Source organism: Lagenorhynchus albirostris, chromosome 4, assembly GCF_949774975.1.
Source record: "Lagenorhynchus albirostris chromosome 4, mLagAlb1.1, whole genome shotgun sequence".
In the NCBI taxonomy this organism is placed as follows: Eukaryota; Metazoa; Chordata; class Mammalia; order Artiodactyla; family Delphinidae; genus Lagenorhynchus; species Lagenorhynchus albirostris.
This window is the reverse complement of record NC_083098.1, coordinates 17,200,971-17,217,131: the sequence shown is the minus strand read 5'-3', so window position 1 is coordinate 17,217,131 and position 16,161 is coordinate 17,200,971. Positions and strand designations below refer to the sequence as shown.

Below are 16,161 nucleotides of genomic sequence, written 5' to 3'. Positions count from 1 at the left end.
GGGATGTAAGAGTGACAGACACCTCTTGGGTGTTGAGAGATGTCTTTCTTACACATCTGTTTTTCACTCAGACCGCTTATATTTGGAGACGTAGAAAGCAAAGTAACATCCACGTCTTCTCCATACAGGGTCTGGGGACGGTTTCTAGGGGTCATGTCTTTGCTTTATGTAGTTTTACCGAAAATATGAACCCACCTAGACCTTGGAAAGTAGTTTTTCTTTTCTTTTGTTTTATCTATCTACCTATCTTCCTATCTATCTTTCTTTCTTTCTTTCTTTCTTTCTGTCTGGCGGTGTTTCTTGATGTGATGTGGCAGTCAGATACCTCTCAAGGTTTTCTTAGGGTGGGGTGGGGAAAGACAGTGGCAGTCATCTTTTCATGAGAGAAAACTGACCCCGCCTCCTGGCACCCTGTTGTGTGTTCTTTTCCGCTTCCAGGGAGTTCTATCCAACATCTCTTCCATCACCGATCTTGGCGGCTTTGACCCAGTTTGGCTCTTCCTCGTGGTAGGAGGAGTGATGTTCATTCTGGGATTTGCTGGGTGCATTGGAGCTCTACGGGAAAACACTTTCCTTCTCAAGTTTGTAAGTACCGCACTCTGCTCTCAGGTTGAGAGCCAAACTCTCATCTCACATCAAAAGGACACCCTGTCTACCAGCAAGAGTGAGCCGTACCGAAGGCACTGGCGAGCATGTGGCCTGGGTAATGCTTTTCTTTTAGGAGGGCTTTCTAGATACCCACCCTCCATCCTCCTCTGCCCCTGCCTCCTTAATAATATCAGCACTGGCCCCTCCCCATGCCATCCATGGAGGCTTTTTACATGGATATCATGAGTTTGCATTCCAATCCCTAAAATCGCTTTAGGACTAAGGTAGGTCTATCTAGGCACTTAGTTTTCTTCTTTTGAATGATTTTTTGCCCCCTCTTTTAAGCACATAGTCAATAGAAAGCTGTTTAGGTAGTTGGTTTAGAGAAACCAGACCTAAGCACAGTGTCTGTGACATGTCCAGATTAAATCTGTTAAGCAGTAGGTTCTGGTGAATAAAGAGAAACAGTAAATGCATATCTCCTGTGTCCTCTGCCAGCGCAAAGGCCTCCTTTGTGTGACCAGCATAATTTTTAGATCCCTTGTGGGGTATTTGGTGTGATCATTGTTAGCATGAATATTTTTGGAGGAGGAGTTTAACCAGGGGGTAGGTAAGTATTAAAAGTCGAGAATGGGCTTCCCTGGTGACCCAGTGGTTGGGAGTCCACCTGCTGATGCGGGGGGCGCGGGTTCTTGCCCCGGTCCGGGAGGATCCCACGTGCCGCGGACCGGCTGGGCCCGTGAGCCATGGCCGCTGAGCCTGCGCATCTGGAGCCTGTGCTCCACAATGGGAGGGGCCCGCGTACTGCAAAAAAAAAAAAGTCGAGAATGAAAACTAAAAGCCTTTTCCTTTGGAGATTCCTTCCTCAAGATATCAAAATGGCCTGTGTTTACTTGTGTGTGTTTGAAATCAGTTTGGTAGGTGTAGCCAGTGGTCACCTTCAGCTAAGTGTGCCTGTCTGTCTCGAGCTTGGCATTCTGGTGAGCGTCTGTCTCACAGCCCCATGTACGACAGCATCCACGCCCCTCTCCAAGAACAGAAAAATGATTTTTCAAAACCCCACCATCCTGTGGGGAGGCAAGACGGTGGGACTTTGGAAGAACAGCCTTAGCGTTATATCCCCTGTTCCTAGGGTCATTCTCCACCTCGGCTGACACATCATCATCTAACGGCATTTTCATTTGAAACAAGAGCGTTGACCGGAACTAGTCCCAACGGCCCTGCCCTATGTGATTCCCTTCCCCCGCACTTCTGCCGCATCTCCTCTGGCATCTTTTCTTGAATCGCCCTAAGAAGAGCAGACGCTGTCCCCTCACTGGCCCCCTGGGCTATAGCTCATTTTGCATTTGGGCGGCTCTGCCTCCGACAAGGTTCTGGAGGCTGTTCTGAAAGTTCATGTGACTCAGGCTAACAGGGAAAACCAAGGGATGCTTGGTGCTCTGTACAATTCAATGAGCAGTTGGTTCTCTGTTCTTTATACATAGGTCTGTGTTGGGAATAGTTTTCCAAGACTCCATTTGTCTTACACACACACACACACACACACACACACACACACACACACACACACACACACACACACACACACACACACACACACACACACACACACACACACACACACACACACACACACACACACACACACACACACACACTTACTTCATTCCTCACCTAGCCTTGATCTCTGGAGCCCTCAGGAGTGCTTTGTCCCTGATGGTGACCTACCAACCTGCCAGTCGTCTTGGTGTGAGATACTTCCAAATGCCTGAGCTCACCTCACTCAGCGTTTCTGTAGCCTCATTGGGCCACAGATCATACTTCCTACTGGCCACTATTTTATCAGCGTTAGTTTCCTTGCTCCCCTTTAATGTGACTTAATTGCATATAGTTTAGTTTATAAGGGTAGCCTGTTTAATATAGTTGATGATTTTTGTAGTTGAAGATACCAGAGTTAACTGAACAGGCAGAAATACATACATTTCTCTAGATTGGCATCTTAATTTATGAAGTCCCACATTGGAAATGAAGAGAACTGTGTTGTTTCTTGGCTTTTTTAAGTCTTGGAGAATATTTTAAATGCCCTCTCTCTCCATTTAGTACAAACAGTCAAAACTGGCCTAGAATATGCTTTGAAGCAGGAGCTATGAAGGAAGTAGGAAGTAGTGTCAACATGGCTCCAAACAGCTTCAAACATCTGATGTCATAAGGCTAAGAGAACTGCTGGGGGGAAATCCGGGAGCTTCCTGACTGACTGAGGCCCTTGGATGAAGCCTGGGAGTCAGTCTCTGCACCTTCAGAAACGGGGGAAATTAGCTCATAGGACCCGAAGGATGCTGATTTCTGCCAAATATTTGATAAGAATTTAATTTGGACTCAATTTCTGATACATGTATTACGTAACATTATGAGAAAACTTACCAGGGTGACTGGGCCTCACCTTGGTAGAGGTGAGAACAAAAATCTAATTAAAACCTTTGCCTGACCTGTGTTTTGCTACTTTGCATGTGCGCGCCTGTGAACTAGCTATGATTCTCTCATTTCTACAGTGTGATAACTGTCGTATTTACATGTGTAGAGTAGTACCCGATAAAGGAGGGAGTCGTTTTATGCGGGGGGGTAGGCATTGTGTGAAAGTGATAGGATTTTTCTTCTTTCCTTTTTTCTAGATTGAGGAAAGCTCACTTTGAAATTATGGGTACTACTGATGATTGTTAAGAACTGTTTAGATTCTATTTCTAAAGTGAACTCATCAAGGACAGATGACCAGGAGCTCTGTGGAACCTGAGGGGCTGAGCTGGAGCGTCTGGAATTGGGACCTAGACCTTGGGGTCCTAGACTTTGGCAGGCATTTCTTTCTTCCTTCCACCCCTTCCCTCATGGCCATCCTCCCAGAATGGCACTTGGCACCCTGGATAAACACTGCCAGATGTACTGACATCTAACGTGGAAAGACCTGACCCCCCGGTCCTTTCCTACCCTCACATAAGACTGTGGGCTCTTTGGAGGCAGAGCTGTGGTCCTACTTATCCTTGCCTCTGCAAAGCCCACCTAGGCCCGAGCCTGATCTCTTGTGGGCCATTCAGTAGGTGTTTGCTGAGTGCATAAACCATTTTTGTCTTTTATTTTCGTAAGTAGCTGTAGCTTCCTTTGCACGCTTCGCCAATATCTTTTCCTCTTGGTTGCCTGCATGCTGTCTGCTCGCTGAATGTAGGCACCGCAGACCGTAGCCCCTCTACCTCCCCAGCCTCTCCCTGGGTGGCAGGAGCCCTCAGGAGCTCGGCTCAGCAGGTGGCCCCAGTGCCACCCTTCCTGCCCTTGTCCACAGAAGTTTGCCTGCCGTTTACCCTCTGGTCCTTCACAGCCTCATTTCTCGTAAATGGCTTGAGCAAAATAGTTTGAAAAGGGTGAGAACATGGGGGTGGGAGGAAGTGGAAAGAACCATGGGCGTGAGCGGGACGTTGATATGACTAAGATGAGACACTTCTGGGTCTTCTAGATGAAAGGGAAATTTCTGCAGATTTATGGGCAATTTACCTTGCAACCCATGGTCTCCGGCCTTCCTTTTAAATTCCTGTTGTCTGCGTCAGCCCGAAGTCTTCCTCTGGCTGCGCGTTGATGCTATTTAAAGTATTCTGGGCCTGGTGCTTCACAAAGGAAAGCCAGCACAGCTTGCTGTCCCAAGAAAGCCCTCAGCCCAGTGGTTTCATTTTGTTTGCATCATGGGAAATTATTTTCATGTCACAGCTGCCCCCTCCTTCCCACCCAGTTCCTCTTTGACCTCTTCACCTAAAATGAACCCATCTGCTGTTTTGCCCCGTGTCGCAGGTGCAAAGGGGAGTTAACACGGTATCTGAATCCGGAAAAGGACTGTATTGCATACAGAATCAAGGCCACAGTAACAAATGACAGGCGATCTTAAAATACTGGGCTAATTTATCTTTCAGCGTTCCAAAAGCTTACTAGAGGTAGGAGCAGGTCGTTGTTCAGGCGTCTGACGAATGCATTCATCAGGAGAAATTCATTAGGCCTTAATGTGGGTCTAATGAGGAATTCCTAGTATCCACGTCTGCTTACGGGCTTTGTTGGTTAATTACCAAATGGAACACCAGAGCTCCTAAGATGTGATTATGAAGTGATTTTTAAAAATCCTTTCTTGGAGTGTAATATTCTATTAATGAATCTTAAGAAACTGAAGGTTATCTGCTTGGGCCGTGGGTAACAACCCAATGGTATTATACAGCTTTTTAGAAGGAAGCATTTGACTGTATAGGATCAAAATAGCCCTATAACTGTTGTCTGTGTGCCTTTTGTTTTAGTTTTCTGTCTTCCTGGGAATCATTTTCTTCCTGGAGCTCACTGCCGGGGTTCTGGCATTTGTTTTCAAAGACTGGATCAAAGACCAGCTGTATTTCTTTATAAACAACAACATCAGAGCGTACAGGGATGACATTGATTTGCAAAACCTCATAGACTTCACCCAGGAATATGTAAGTTTAAATTTGGTTTATTTTCAAGTTGAAAGCCTTCTCGGAAGGATGACCCCAATGAAAACTCCTCCTGGCTTCTGCACCTGCCAGCTGGAACCTACCTCTGACTTTTCTGCATGGGTTTTTGTCTGTTTGCTTGTGTATTTATTATTTTCTGACTTGTTCTAGGGCGTACACGATATGTACCCTAACGGGAAATGTCTTATTTTCACTTACCTCAATTTCTACTAAGAACAAGGAAGAAAACTCTTAGGCAAAAAGGTTAGAGTCAAAGGTGCCCATTCCTATGGACATTTGAAGACTTGTTTTGCTATAGGTTTAACCCTGTTCTTTGGTGTTAGATGTGGGTTCTTTCCTGTCCTTGGCCCCCTTTTTGATCATTCTCCACACTTCATAGCTCATAATGATATACTTAGTCGATAGAATGTTTATCCACAAAGTTCCTAGAATTGTGCCTATCCAAATATTATTATAGCGCCCGCAGCTAAAACTGAAAGTCAAGCCTTGGTGGCTTCTCACAAGTGAAGAACCTGTGGAGTAGAGCCATCCCACTCAGGTTTCTCAACATTACGACGTGACAGCCCCTGCGATGCGAACGAAGTAGCGGATGCCCTGTCCCACTCACAACGCAGGATGGTATAAACAAGGGTTCGGAAGACACAGCTAGTGCCAGAATCTGATTAGCTGAGTGACCTTGGGCTAATAGGACCTTGAGCTATTTCCCCAAGAGTAAAATGGGAATAATAGTAGCAACTACTTAACTCACGGGGATATCATGCCACTCTCATAAGACGTACAATGGTTTTATATCAGGCTTCAGGTGTTATCGTCCTACACACTGACAGGCCTTTATTTGCACGCACTGAGAAACCTGGATAAGGTGAGCAGACCTGGAGAGCCGTGTCCGTGACGTTCACGTATATGGCAGAACTGGAGGGCACGCAGAAACTCAGCGGACCAGTGGCTGTCTCTTGGTTGGACAGTTTTCCAGAGTGAGCTGGGGTCCCTTTGATAAAGGGAGGAGAGGGCTGCATCGGCGCTTGCCGTGAGGGAGGCCCCCTGCCCTCCTTAGGTGCTCGGAAGTGAGCTGAATTGTGTTGCCTGTGTTCGGTGACAGCAACGACTGTCCTGGAGCCTGCTGTCCCTCGGGTGTGAAATTAAGCCCTGTTTCATCTCCTCAGCAGGCTTCACGGTTTTGTTGGGTCATAATGGATGCAGGCTCATACCTTGCCAAGTATTATTGCTGACCAGTTTGCGTGACCAATCTGATGGAGCGTTGTAGGCAAACTGGAGATGCACAGCCCAAGCGCTCGGAGGACTCGATGAGTCGGAAGACTGTGCAGATACACGTTCTCTTGAGATGCTGTCTGCCTTATATGGAGATTCTGTTATTTCATGTGATTTCACTTTTCTCTCATGGCCTTTAATACTTGGAAGTAGCTATTGGTCTTGAAACCCTTCAAATGGTCAAGGCTTGATGTTTCTTTAACTTGGAGAAGCAGGGCTAGTCCAGCATGGGGAGTGTCAAAGGGGCTTATGGTGGAGCAGCCCTTGAATCAGGCCTCATTTAAGACCCACTGAATTGAACATCTTGTTGGATTATATTTTAATTACATGATTGAATTTTTTTCAGGTTGAAAATGTAAATACACGCTCTTTTTTTATAAAAATTCAGAGTAGAAACAGATATAGAATGAAAAGTAAGCCTCTAAAACTTGGGGGAAGGTAACGAGTACGTTCACTGTCTTGCTTGTGGTGATGGTTTTATGATGTATAAGTGTGTCAAAACTTATAAAATTGTATACTTTAAATATGTGCAGTTTATTGTATGTCAATTTCACCTCAATAAAATGGATTTTTTAAAAAAAAACGTTCAGGTGTAGAGATGGAAATTTTAAAAAAAGTAAGCCTCTAGATCTACCCACAACCCCAGCTGCCTCCTTCAGACACTACCGCTGTTTTCTGTCTTGCTTATCTCTAACTGGGCCCTGCTGTACAACTCAGGCTCTGCCCATCTTCCACCTAACACCACGGGTCTCATCAATTGTTTTCTAAGTCTCACACCAACACATCCTTACAAACCTTCAGCCTTACCTTGGAAGCTTTTACAGGAGCCCTTTAGGTTCAGTTGGTTTAAAAATAAATTCTGAGATACAGAGAAGGTTAGAGCTGGCAGAAGCTGGGTGTGGGTCGTCCTGGCGGGTGCAAGTGTAGGCACCTGGTCGCCTCCAAGTCGAGATGTTCTAATTCTCTCCTGTTTGCTCTAGTGGCAGTGCTGTGGGGCTTTTGGAGCTGATGATTGGAACCTAAATATTTACTTCAATTGCACAGATTCCAATGCAAGTCGAGAGCGATGCGGCGTGCCCTTCTCCTGCTGTACTAAAGACCCCGCAGTAAGTGGCTGCCAGCAACCCGTTGGCCTGCTCCGCGCGTCACACCGAGAGCGTGTGTGGGATGAGCAGAGTGGGTTTTTTCTGGAAACCTCTTCTTACCCTCTTATTCCTAACTGTAGCTCCTGTAGGGGGGTTAGTGCTCAGATCTTCCCAGTAGGAGTAATCATCCCTGACATTAATTTAGCAGTACGTGCTGGTTCCTATTCTAAGCCTTTTTGTGTGTTGGCTTGAGTTTGGAACATCCCCGCTGGCAGATGCCACCATTATCTTCCCTTTTCAGGTGAAATCAAGGCCCGTGGAGTTTAAGTCACTTTCCCAAGCTCACATTGCTGGCAAGTGATGGAACCGAGCTTAGACTCAGGCAGCTGCCTCTGTTGCCTGTGATTCCTTCTTTGCGAGAAGGATGGGCTTGTGTGGAAGCTCTCTGCATTGCTTGGGGTTAGTAACCCTTTTCTTGCTGACTTAGCTCCGAAGGAATCCTAGGAATAGCAGAAGAGTTTGAGACAAGATAGGACGAGACCACTTGCAGGAAGACTGCAGCTGCCCAGACTCTGGGCCAGAATGACTACAGTCATTCTTTTTTTCAAAAAAATGGAAACAAAAACATAAAACCTGTTCACAAGCCACCCTCTTTACCACAGGTTTGATTGTATTTTGAGTCAAATCATGTGCCTGGTAGGTAGAACAGCTTAAAATGCAGCACCCCTGCTATAAGTTAAAAGCCAGAATTGAGGGTTAGAACAATGAATGTGAGAGAGAAGGTGCCCCTGGCCCTTCCGCCCTCTTCAGCCTCTCTCTGGCTGGTCAGTCCCCAGGTGTCCTCTCCCAGACCCGCCCTTCCCCACAAGGAGCAGAGCCGAGTGGGCGCTGATGAGTTCATGGCCGATTTTCCCCTGCAAGGTAGGGGGGGTGCGGGGCTCTTTAAAAGGGGGCGTGGTTCATCTGTAAGGATACTGAATCATTATGCTGTACCCCTGAAGCTAATACAATATTGCAAATCTACTACACTTCGATTTAAAAAAAAGAGAGAAGAGGGGACAGTGGTCTGAGGTAGCAAAGCACAGCTTCTCGTAGGCTGCCCACCAGAGGTGGTCTGAAGGGGACAGAGTCGGTGAGGACTGCGCTGCCCTGCTCTGAGCCCTCAGCGGCAATGCCAGCCTTTCCCACTAGCTCACTTCTCCTTTCCTCTGAGGAGGCTGGGAGGCAAGAGAGCGCCCAGCACAGAGCCCAGGGCGCCCACCCAGGCAGTAGATGCAAGCCCTGCTCTCTCCGTCTCCAGCCCCTGCCCTGAGTTACCGTTCCATCAGAAGAATTCTGAAGATTCTCAGGTGTTGTGTCCCTCTTTCAACGACAGATCCTCTGGGTAGAGATATCTCATTCCATAAATGCTAAGCTAATAAAATCCACCCCATACCCTCCAGAGGGGAAACATAAACAAACCTAGAGCAGCGGAACCCACGTTTCTGATCAGGCCTGTAAGATTTCAGGGCATCTGTCCATGTGCTGTGTGGTCAGGGTATCATTTTTAATTATCAACATAATTCATTCTCATTGAAAAATCATTTAAATCACATACAAGTATATAAATTCAAAAGTAGAATTCCCCCCAAAAGATCGTAAGTGAAGATAGTCATTATGAAAGTAATTATAAGAAACCTTTAACTGTGGTTTTTATGTCTCCAGTTTCCTAAACCCATAAGCTTCTTGAGATCATCAACTTTGAATCTAGAGCCTTCCACATAATGGAATTACTAGTCTTTCTGATATTTCCTGAGTCTCAGTTTTCCTCATTTGGAAAGGAAGGGATATTTAATACCTACTTCTGAGGATGGTTATAATAATTCCGTGGAATTATGTGTAAAGGTGTTTAACATGGTGCCTGGGACGTCTGTGTGCCCAAATAAACATTTTCTGACCAACACTTAACAGGGGTCTTCTGCTGACCCCTAGGTGGGCTTTCTCTCTGACAAGAGTGAATTTCACTCTTCTGTTTCTTTTCTCCACCAGGAAGATGTCATCAACACTCAGTGTGGCTATGATGCCAGGCAAAAACCAGTAAGTGGAAACTCATCTTGTCGCTTAGCACGAAGGGTGTTGGAGGAGCTTTTGAACTTGCTTAGTGATGCTGTGCTCTCCTCTTCCCTTCTGAAGGAAGTCGATCAGCAGATTGTAATCTACACGAAAGGCTGTGTGCCCCAGTTTGAGAAGTGGTTGCAGGACAACTTAACCATTGTGGCTGGTATTTTCATAGGCATTGCATTGCTACAGGTAAGATGGATGTCGCAGGGAAATGATGCCCTGGGAGAGCGCTCACCAGGACAGGAGCTTTGCTTATTCACCATCATTTCACAGTTTTTAAGACACATTGGAGGGCTGGGGAACAGACCTCAACTATATTTGGTTTGTATTTTATTGAAGCTCTGATTTTAGATGCTACTGTCCTGAAAGACTTTAGGAAACCTTTTTTTTTTTTTTTTTTTTCCCTTTTCAAGAAAGAGAAATTGACTGGGTCAGTATTTGCCTGCTGGCATTCCAACATTGCCATGGGCTCAGTAACGTGGCATTGTGACAACCGGTCAGACAGGAATGGTCAGATGTAGAGCCTTGCCCAGTGGGAAGGCTAAGGCTTTTTGGAGTTTCACAGATACGCTCTGCTCCTTTCTCTCTCTGGGCCACCTTGCCAAAGTGCTGGGAGGGAAGAGAGCACCTACTTTTCCTCCTGGGAAGTCCCAAGAGCTAGGCTTTGCATCTTATGGTGATGTGATACCTTTAACTTAGAGGGTCACAAATGAGGCGCCATGGTTGAAAGAAATTAAAGAAGACCTAAATGAATGGAAAGCCATTCGCATTCACGGATCGGAAGACTTAATATTGTTAAGGTGACAGTACTCCCGAAATTGATGTACAGATTCAGTGCAACCCCTACCAAAATTACAACTGCCTTTTTTGCAGAAATGGACAAGCTGATCCTACCATTCATATGGAAATTCAAGGGACCCAGAATAGCAAAACAAACTTTAACAAGCACAAAGTTGGAGAATCCACACTTCCCAATTCAAAACTTACTACAAAGCTACCGTGATCAAGATAGAGTGTACTGGCATGAGGTTGGACCTACAGATTAGTGGAATGGAACTGAAAGTTCAAAAAAGCCTCTGTATCTATGGTCAGCTGATATTTTGACCAGGAAACCAAGACCATTCAATGGAGAAACAATAGTCTTTTCAACAAACGGTGCTGGACCAACTGGCTATCTATATGCAAAAGATTGTATTTGGACCCCTAACTCACATCACATATAAAAATTAACTCAAAATTCCCTGACAGTCCAGTGATTAGGACTCTGTGCTTCCACTGCAGGGGGCCTGGGTTTGATCCCTGGTTGAGGGTGGGGGGCGCTAAGATCCTGCTAGCCTCATGGTTTGGCCAAAAAATAAAAATTAACTCAAAACAGATCAAAGACCTAAATGTAAAAGGTGAAGCTATAAAAGTTTTAGAAGAAAGTAAAGGTGTAAATCTTCGTGACCTTGAATTAGGCAGTGTTTTCTTAGATATGATACCCAAAGCACAAGCAACCAAAGGAAGAGTGGACAAATTGGGCTTCTTCAAAATTAAAAACTTCTGTGCTGAAAATGATTCTATCAAGAAAGTGAAAAGACAACCCACAAAATGGGAGAAAATATTTGCACATCAGTACATCTGTTAAGGATCCTGTATATAGAACATATGAAGAACAACTCAACAGTAAAAGAGGACAAACCCAATTTAAAGGTGGGCAAAGGATTTGAATAGACATTTCTCCAAAGAAAATACACATTCACTATTCGTGATGACATCGTTAACTGTGAGGGAAATTCAAATCAAAAGCACAATGACATACCACTTCAAACATATCAAGATGGCTATAATAAAAAAGACAGACCAATAACAAGAGCTGGTTAGGAGGTGGAGAAATTGGAACCCTCATACATTGCTGAAGGGCATGAAAATGATGCAGTCTCTTTGGAAAACAATTTGTCATTTCATGAGAAAATTAAACAGAGTGACCATATGACCCAGCAATTCTACTCCTAGGTATGTGCCCAAAAGTACTGAAAACATGTTCACCCGAAAAGTACACAGATGTTCAGAGCAGCATTATTTGCAATAGCCAAAAAGTGAAAACCGTCTAAATGTCCATCATCTGATGAATGGATAAGCAAAATGTGGTGTATCCGTATAACGGAATGTTATCCAGCCATCGAAGAGATTGAACTACCGTTGCAACATGGACGAACCTTGAAAACATTTTGCTACGTGAAAGCAGACCAACACAAAAGGCCATATATTATATGATCCTGTTTATATTAAATGTCCAGAACAGGCCAGTCCACAGCGATAGAATGTGGCTTCGTGGTTGCCAGGCCTGTCGGGATGGGGGCGGGGTCTGGATGACTGCTCATGGGTACAGAGTTTCTTTTTGGGGTAACGAACATGTTCTGGGTTTAGATAGCGGTGATAGTTGCACATCCTCACGAATATACCGAAAATCGCTATAAATGATACACTTTAAAAGGATGCATTTTGTGGGATGTGAATTCGATCTCAATTTTTAAAAATCAAAGATTTTTAAAAAATGGAATTCAGTAGCCAAAGAAAAGCCTAATCTAAAGTTAAAAGTTCTACTGTTTGACTGTCTTTTCCTTCCTTGCCCAGATTTTTGGGATCTGCCTGGCCCAGAACCTGGTGAGTGATATTGAAGCTGTCAGGGCTAGCTGGTAGAGCGCCTGCAACAGCTGCCTCCAGACACTGGACAGACCCCGCCTTCCTGACCCTCCAGTGCGCCCAACTGATACCCATGCTGCACGGACCCTAATCACAGAGGCATCCTGCGATCCCACCTGATGGAGCTGCCATCAGAACTTAGTTTTTGGGGGGGTAGAACCGGGAAATGCTGCTCACTGACAGAATTAAAAAAAAAAAAATTAACCAGTATGAAAGTCATTGCGCCGTGAATCTCTATTGTAGCCATGAATTTCTGGACGGTTGGATACTTACCAAATGAGAAAAAAAGGGAGGGTGGGGGACCCAGATGCACGGAATTTGTGGAAAAGGCTTGTTCTCTGCTTCGGTAGTTGGAGGGCTGCCTCCTGTGCCATGGCCTGAGGAAGTGCGTCTTTTCTAAAACTCAGCCCCTTACCTGGGAGGGCTGTGGTTTCATTTCAAGGAACTGCTACAACCATGGTCCCAAGAAGAAAACAGCTTGCCTTTGGGTTCCGATTTTGTGACCGCGTTCAACAAGGAACTTGTGTGGGCACGTCTGGTCTCTCCTGAAGTTTCTCCTCGTAAGAGAAGTTGGATATTCCTTGTGTGCTGAGCAGGGCTCTGGAACACTTCATGATGCTGAATTTTAGCAGGACAGATCTCTCTTCTGAGTAGGCCTGAGCTTTATTTATCAGTGAAATCCAAGGAGAAAATGAGGTTAATGAAGAGGTAGTAAATACTGCAGCCTACCAAATTAGTCGTTGGCTTCTTTGGAAACTCTGGAATACTATGGGTTTCGTTTTGTTGTGGGTGTTTTTTTTGTTTTTGTTTTCTTCCAAAAGTGAAAGCTATGATACAGTTTCTTAAATTTTAAAGATTTTTTTTTTACTCAGCTCGAATATTAATTTTTTATATAATCTCCGTGCATGACCTGTGAATCAATCCACCAACTCCTTTACCTGCCGTCTTTTCTACAAACCTTTAAAAACGTTATTCGGTCAGCATTGATTTCGTGGGTTCACAGCCTTTAGAGATGTGTCCTCCCTGTCTGCGAAGGATCCATCTGGGCCGTCGCAAATGCTTCTGTGGACTCAACACTCTCTGAACCGTGTCGGTTGATCATCGTGGCCTCTTCTGCAGCCTCCCCGTCTTTCTCTTTGAAGGGAATTAAACCCAATTCTGAAATGATGTGGACACAATCAAAGCTTCTGATGGTTTCTTTCTTCTGGTTTTAGTTCGTTTTTATTAAAAACAAATGAAAACAAAAACAAAAAAAAACCCAGCGTGCATGGCCAGAGCTCCTTCTTTTCTTAGTACAGACTCACCATCAGGATGGTAACAAAGCACAAACTCTTTGGAGGGGAGAGCATTGATGGGGCGAGTGTTCTGTGACACAAGGTGGGAAACACTTCCAGATACTGCCACCTGCCCCCATTCCAGGTGGGAGGGACGAGTTTTGCCCCCAGATTTTTATCATCCAGGTCCACCAGGATGTCGCACCCCCTGGGGAGGAGATGTTAGTCTGTGGAACACTGGGAAGACCACAGGTGTATTTTACGGTGATGACACACTTACCAACACAGAACTGGGTAGCCAGCTAGCATAGTTGGTGGAAACTTAGCAAGGTTTTCCATTTCAGCCCCATGTTGCATCGCTGTGGCTGATGAATGTGTCCATCTGCTCAGAGAAAGGACAAAAATTCTTTGAAAATCTAGGCTCCAGAGTTAAGGTGTGTATGACTCTGCATGTGTGTGTTTCTGTGTCTCTGTGTAGTTAGAGATGTTCGTTCCATATTCTGGCTGTAAGATTATTTTGTTTCATCTCTGCCCCCACCACTGTTGTCATTCCGTATTGTCATTCCAACATGGAGAAGACTTGAGCTCTCCAGTTGGCACTCTTGTCTTGTTTGTTACCTCATTCTCCAGTGAACTCCACCTGACCAGTTGATTAAGAATCAGGCGAGCTTCCCACCCTTTGGCACATCCAGTGAAAGGCCAAACAGCAAGTCCAAGTGAGTTCTAAATTTTAATTAATCACCCTTTATTTTTTACACTTGAGAGTGATTGTAATTAAAGGTTGTCATTAATAAACTTGGTTCTACCTTACGTGGAGTTATGTCTGTCTTCATTCTCTCTTGCAGTTGTGAAATTCTCCAATCCAGTGGTGATCAAACTTAAGTGTGCATTGGAATCACCTGGAAAGCTTGTTAAAACACAGGTTACTGGGTCTGCCCATCCCCAGAATTTCTAATTTAGTAGGTCTTGGGTGGAGCTTGAGAACGGAATGTGCATTGCTGACACGTTTCCAGGTGACGCCGTTGCTCCTGGTCTGGGAAGGACACTTGGAAAGGCACCGTTCTGATCAGGTTCTCTCAGAGGGGAAAAGGAGAGGGGACATTTTGTGGCTGGGGAGGGGAAGGTCCCTTTGTGCTGCTGGACACGGACTGATGAGAGACGGGGGCAGAGCTGGGGATGGAGGAAAACCTCTGTCTCTGAAATCATTGTCTGCTGGTCACAATCACCTGGGCACCACGTAGAATACAGATCAGACCTTGCCCCGAGCAATTCTGGAGTGGGAGAGCCAGAGCCTGTATTTTTAAGAAGTTCCCGTGAAAATTTAATGCACAGTGAGATTTAGGACCCGTGGACCTAGGTAAATCTTAATAATATTCACAGGCCTTTTATGAGAAAATAATTTCTAGCAGTCTCAGAACAGGAATCTTAAAAATCTAAGTTTTTAAGATTAAAATGCCAATGTAAATGTCCTTTCATTGTGAACTATCACCTCAGAAGCCTCTTTCAAACTATTAAAGACTATTTTCAAAGATCAAAAGAAAACAAAATTTTATGGTTCACATAGTATTCTCAGACCCTGACACTATGTCTCAATACTTGTTTGAGAAACAATGTGCCTCACTTCCCTGGATATTTAAGACAAAAATGTTATTTTGACTATAAGGAAATTTATCAGGGGTAACTGGAGATAACTAATCCCTATTTCTTGAGTTTTCTTAGCTGTGCTATAGAGATTATCTGTGCACGTGAGGTAATTGGCCCTCCTTGTTCAGAGCAAACTCTGGGCCAACAAAGGAGAAATGTTACAGCTCAGAGGTAAAAAGGTGCTTTGTCTCCAAAACTCAGAACTTACAGGAGGTTTCTTCCATATTTAGAAGGGGATGATTATTAAATTTCTCTATCTCCGTTGTTTGACCAGCTCCCACAAACATCATTGGTTTCTATGATTTAAAAATATCTGATAGTTTTTTTTTTTTGAAATGAATGCAGGAATTCAAAAGCAGAATTTCATGTCATGAAGCACTTGAAATAGAAGTGCCTTTCCTTGTTCTCCCTCCTCCTCGCAAAGAATAAACCTCTGCTTCTCTTGCAGCTTTCTTCCCGCCCCAGGTCTCAGTCAGCCTTCTCTCAAGGGGGTGCTGAGAAGTGTCTCTTGGCTTCTTATTATGCAGACTGTTTCCTCCCCCGTGCCGTGTGTGTGTGTGTGTGTGTGTGTGTGTGTGTGTGTGTGTGTGTGTGTGTGTGTGTGTGTGTGTGTGTGTGTGTGTGTGTGTGTGTGTGTGTGTGTGTGTGTGTGTGTGTGTGTGTGTAGGGGGTGGGTGGATGCACTAATTCTGCAGTTTCCTGGTTCTGCGGCCTTGGACCAGAGCCCTGGGAAGCCGGTGGGCTGAACAATGAGAAGCCTGAGCCCAGCGACCTGGCAGGCCTTCCCCAGCTCTTTGTCATTTATTCCACGAAGCCCTCCTCCTCTAGGGAAATCCTGTTGAGACCTCCAAGGAAGAACTGGGAAGCTCTCCATAAACGCTGGCCAATGAGGTTGGTGGCCAGCTCTCTCCAGGGAGGCCGGGGGGCTGTTTCTAAGTGATGCCCTTTCAGCAGTAGGAGGCCTAGTCTTTGAATGAGAAGGAAAATGCACTGTTCGGAAATACTTTA

The 16,161-nt window shown here is 45.0% G+C and overlaps 1 protein-coding gene across 1 annotated transcript in view; it reads left to right on the top strand.

Annotated features, from left to right (window-relative positions):
* TSPAN5 (tetraspanin 5) overlaps nucleotides 1–14,319 on the top strand; it is a 175,729-nt gene extending 161,410 nt beyond the window's left edge. The window contains exons 3-8 of the mRNA XM_060147593.1: nucleotides 439–585; nucleotides 4,908–5,078; nucleotides 7,346–7,471; nucleotides 9,479–9,526; nucleotides 9,623–9,739; nucleotides 12,167–14,319. Of these exons, the coding sequence (XP_060003576.1) occupies nucleotides 439–585; nucleotides 4,908–5,078; nucleotides 7,346–7,471; nucleotides 9,479–9,526; nucleotides 9,623–9,739; nucleotides 12,167–12,232 (675 nt within the window). The 3' untranslated portion in view covers nucleotides 12,233–14,319. The remainder of the gene's footprint in view (nucleotides 1–438; nucleotides 586–4,907; nucleotides 5,079–7,345; nucleotides 7,472–9,478; nucleotides 9,527–9,622; nucleotides 9,740–12,166) is intronic.
* The last annotated feature ends 1,842 nt before the right edge of the window (nucleotides 14,320–16,161 follow it).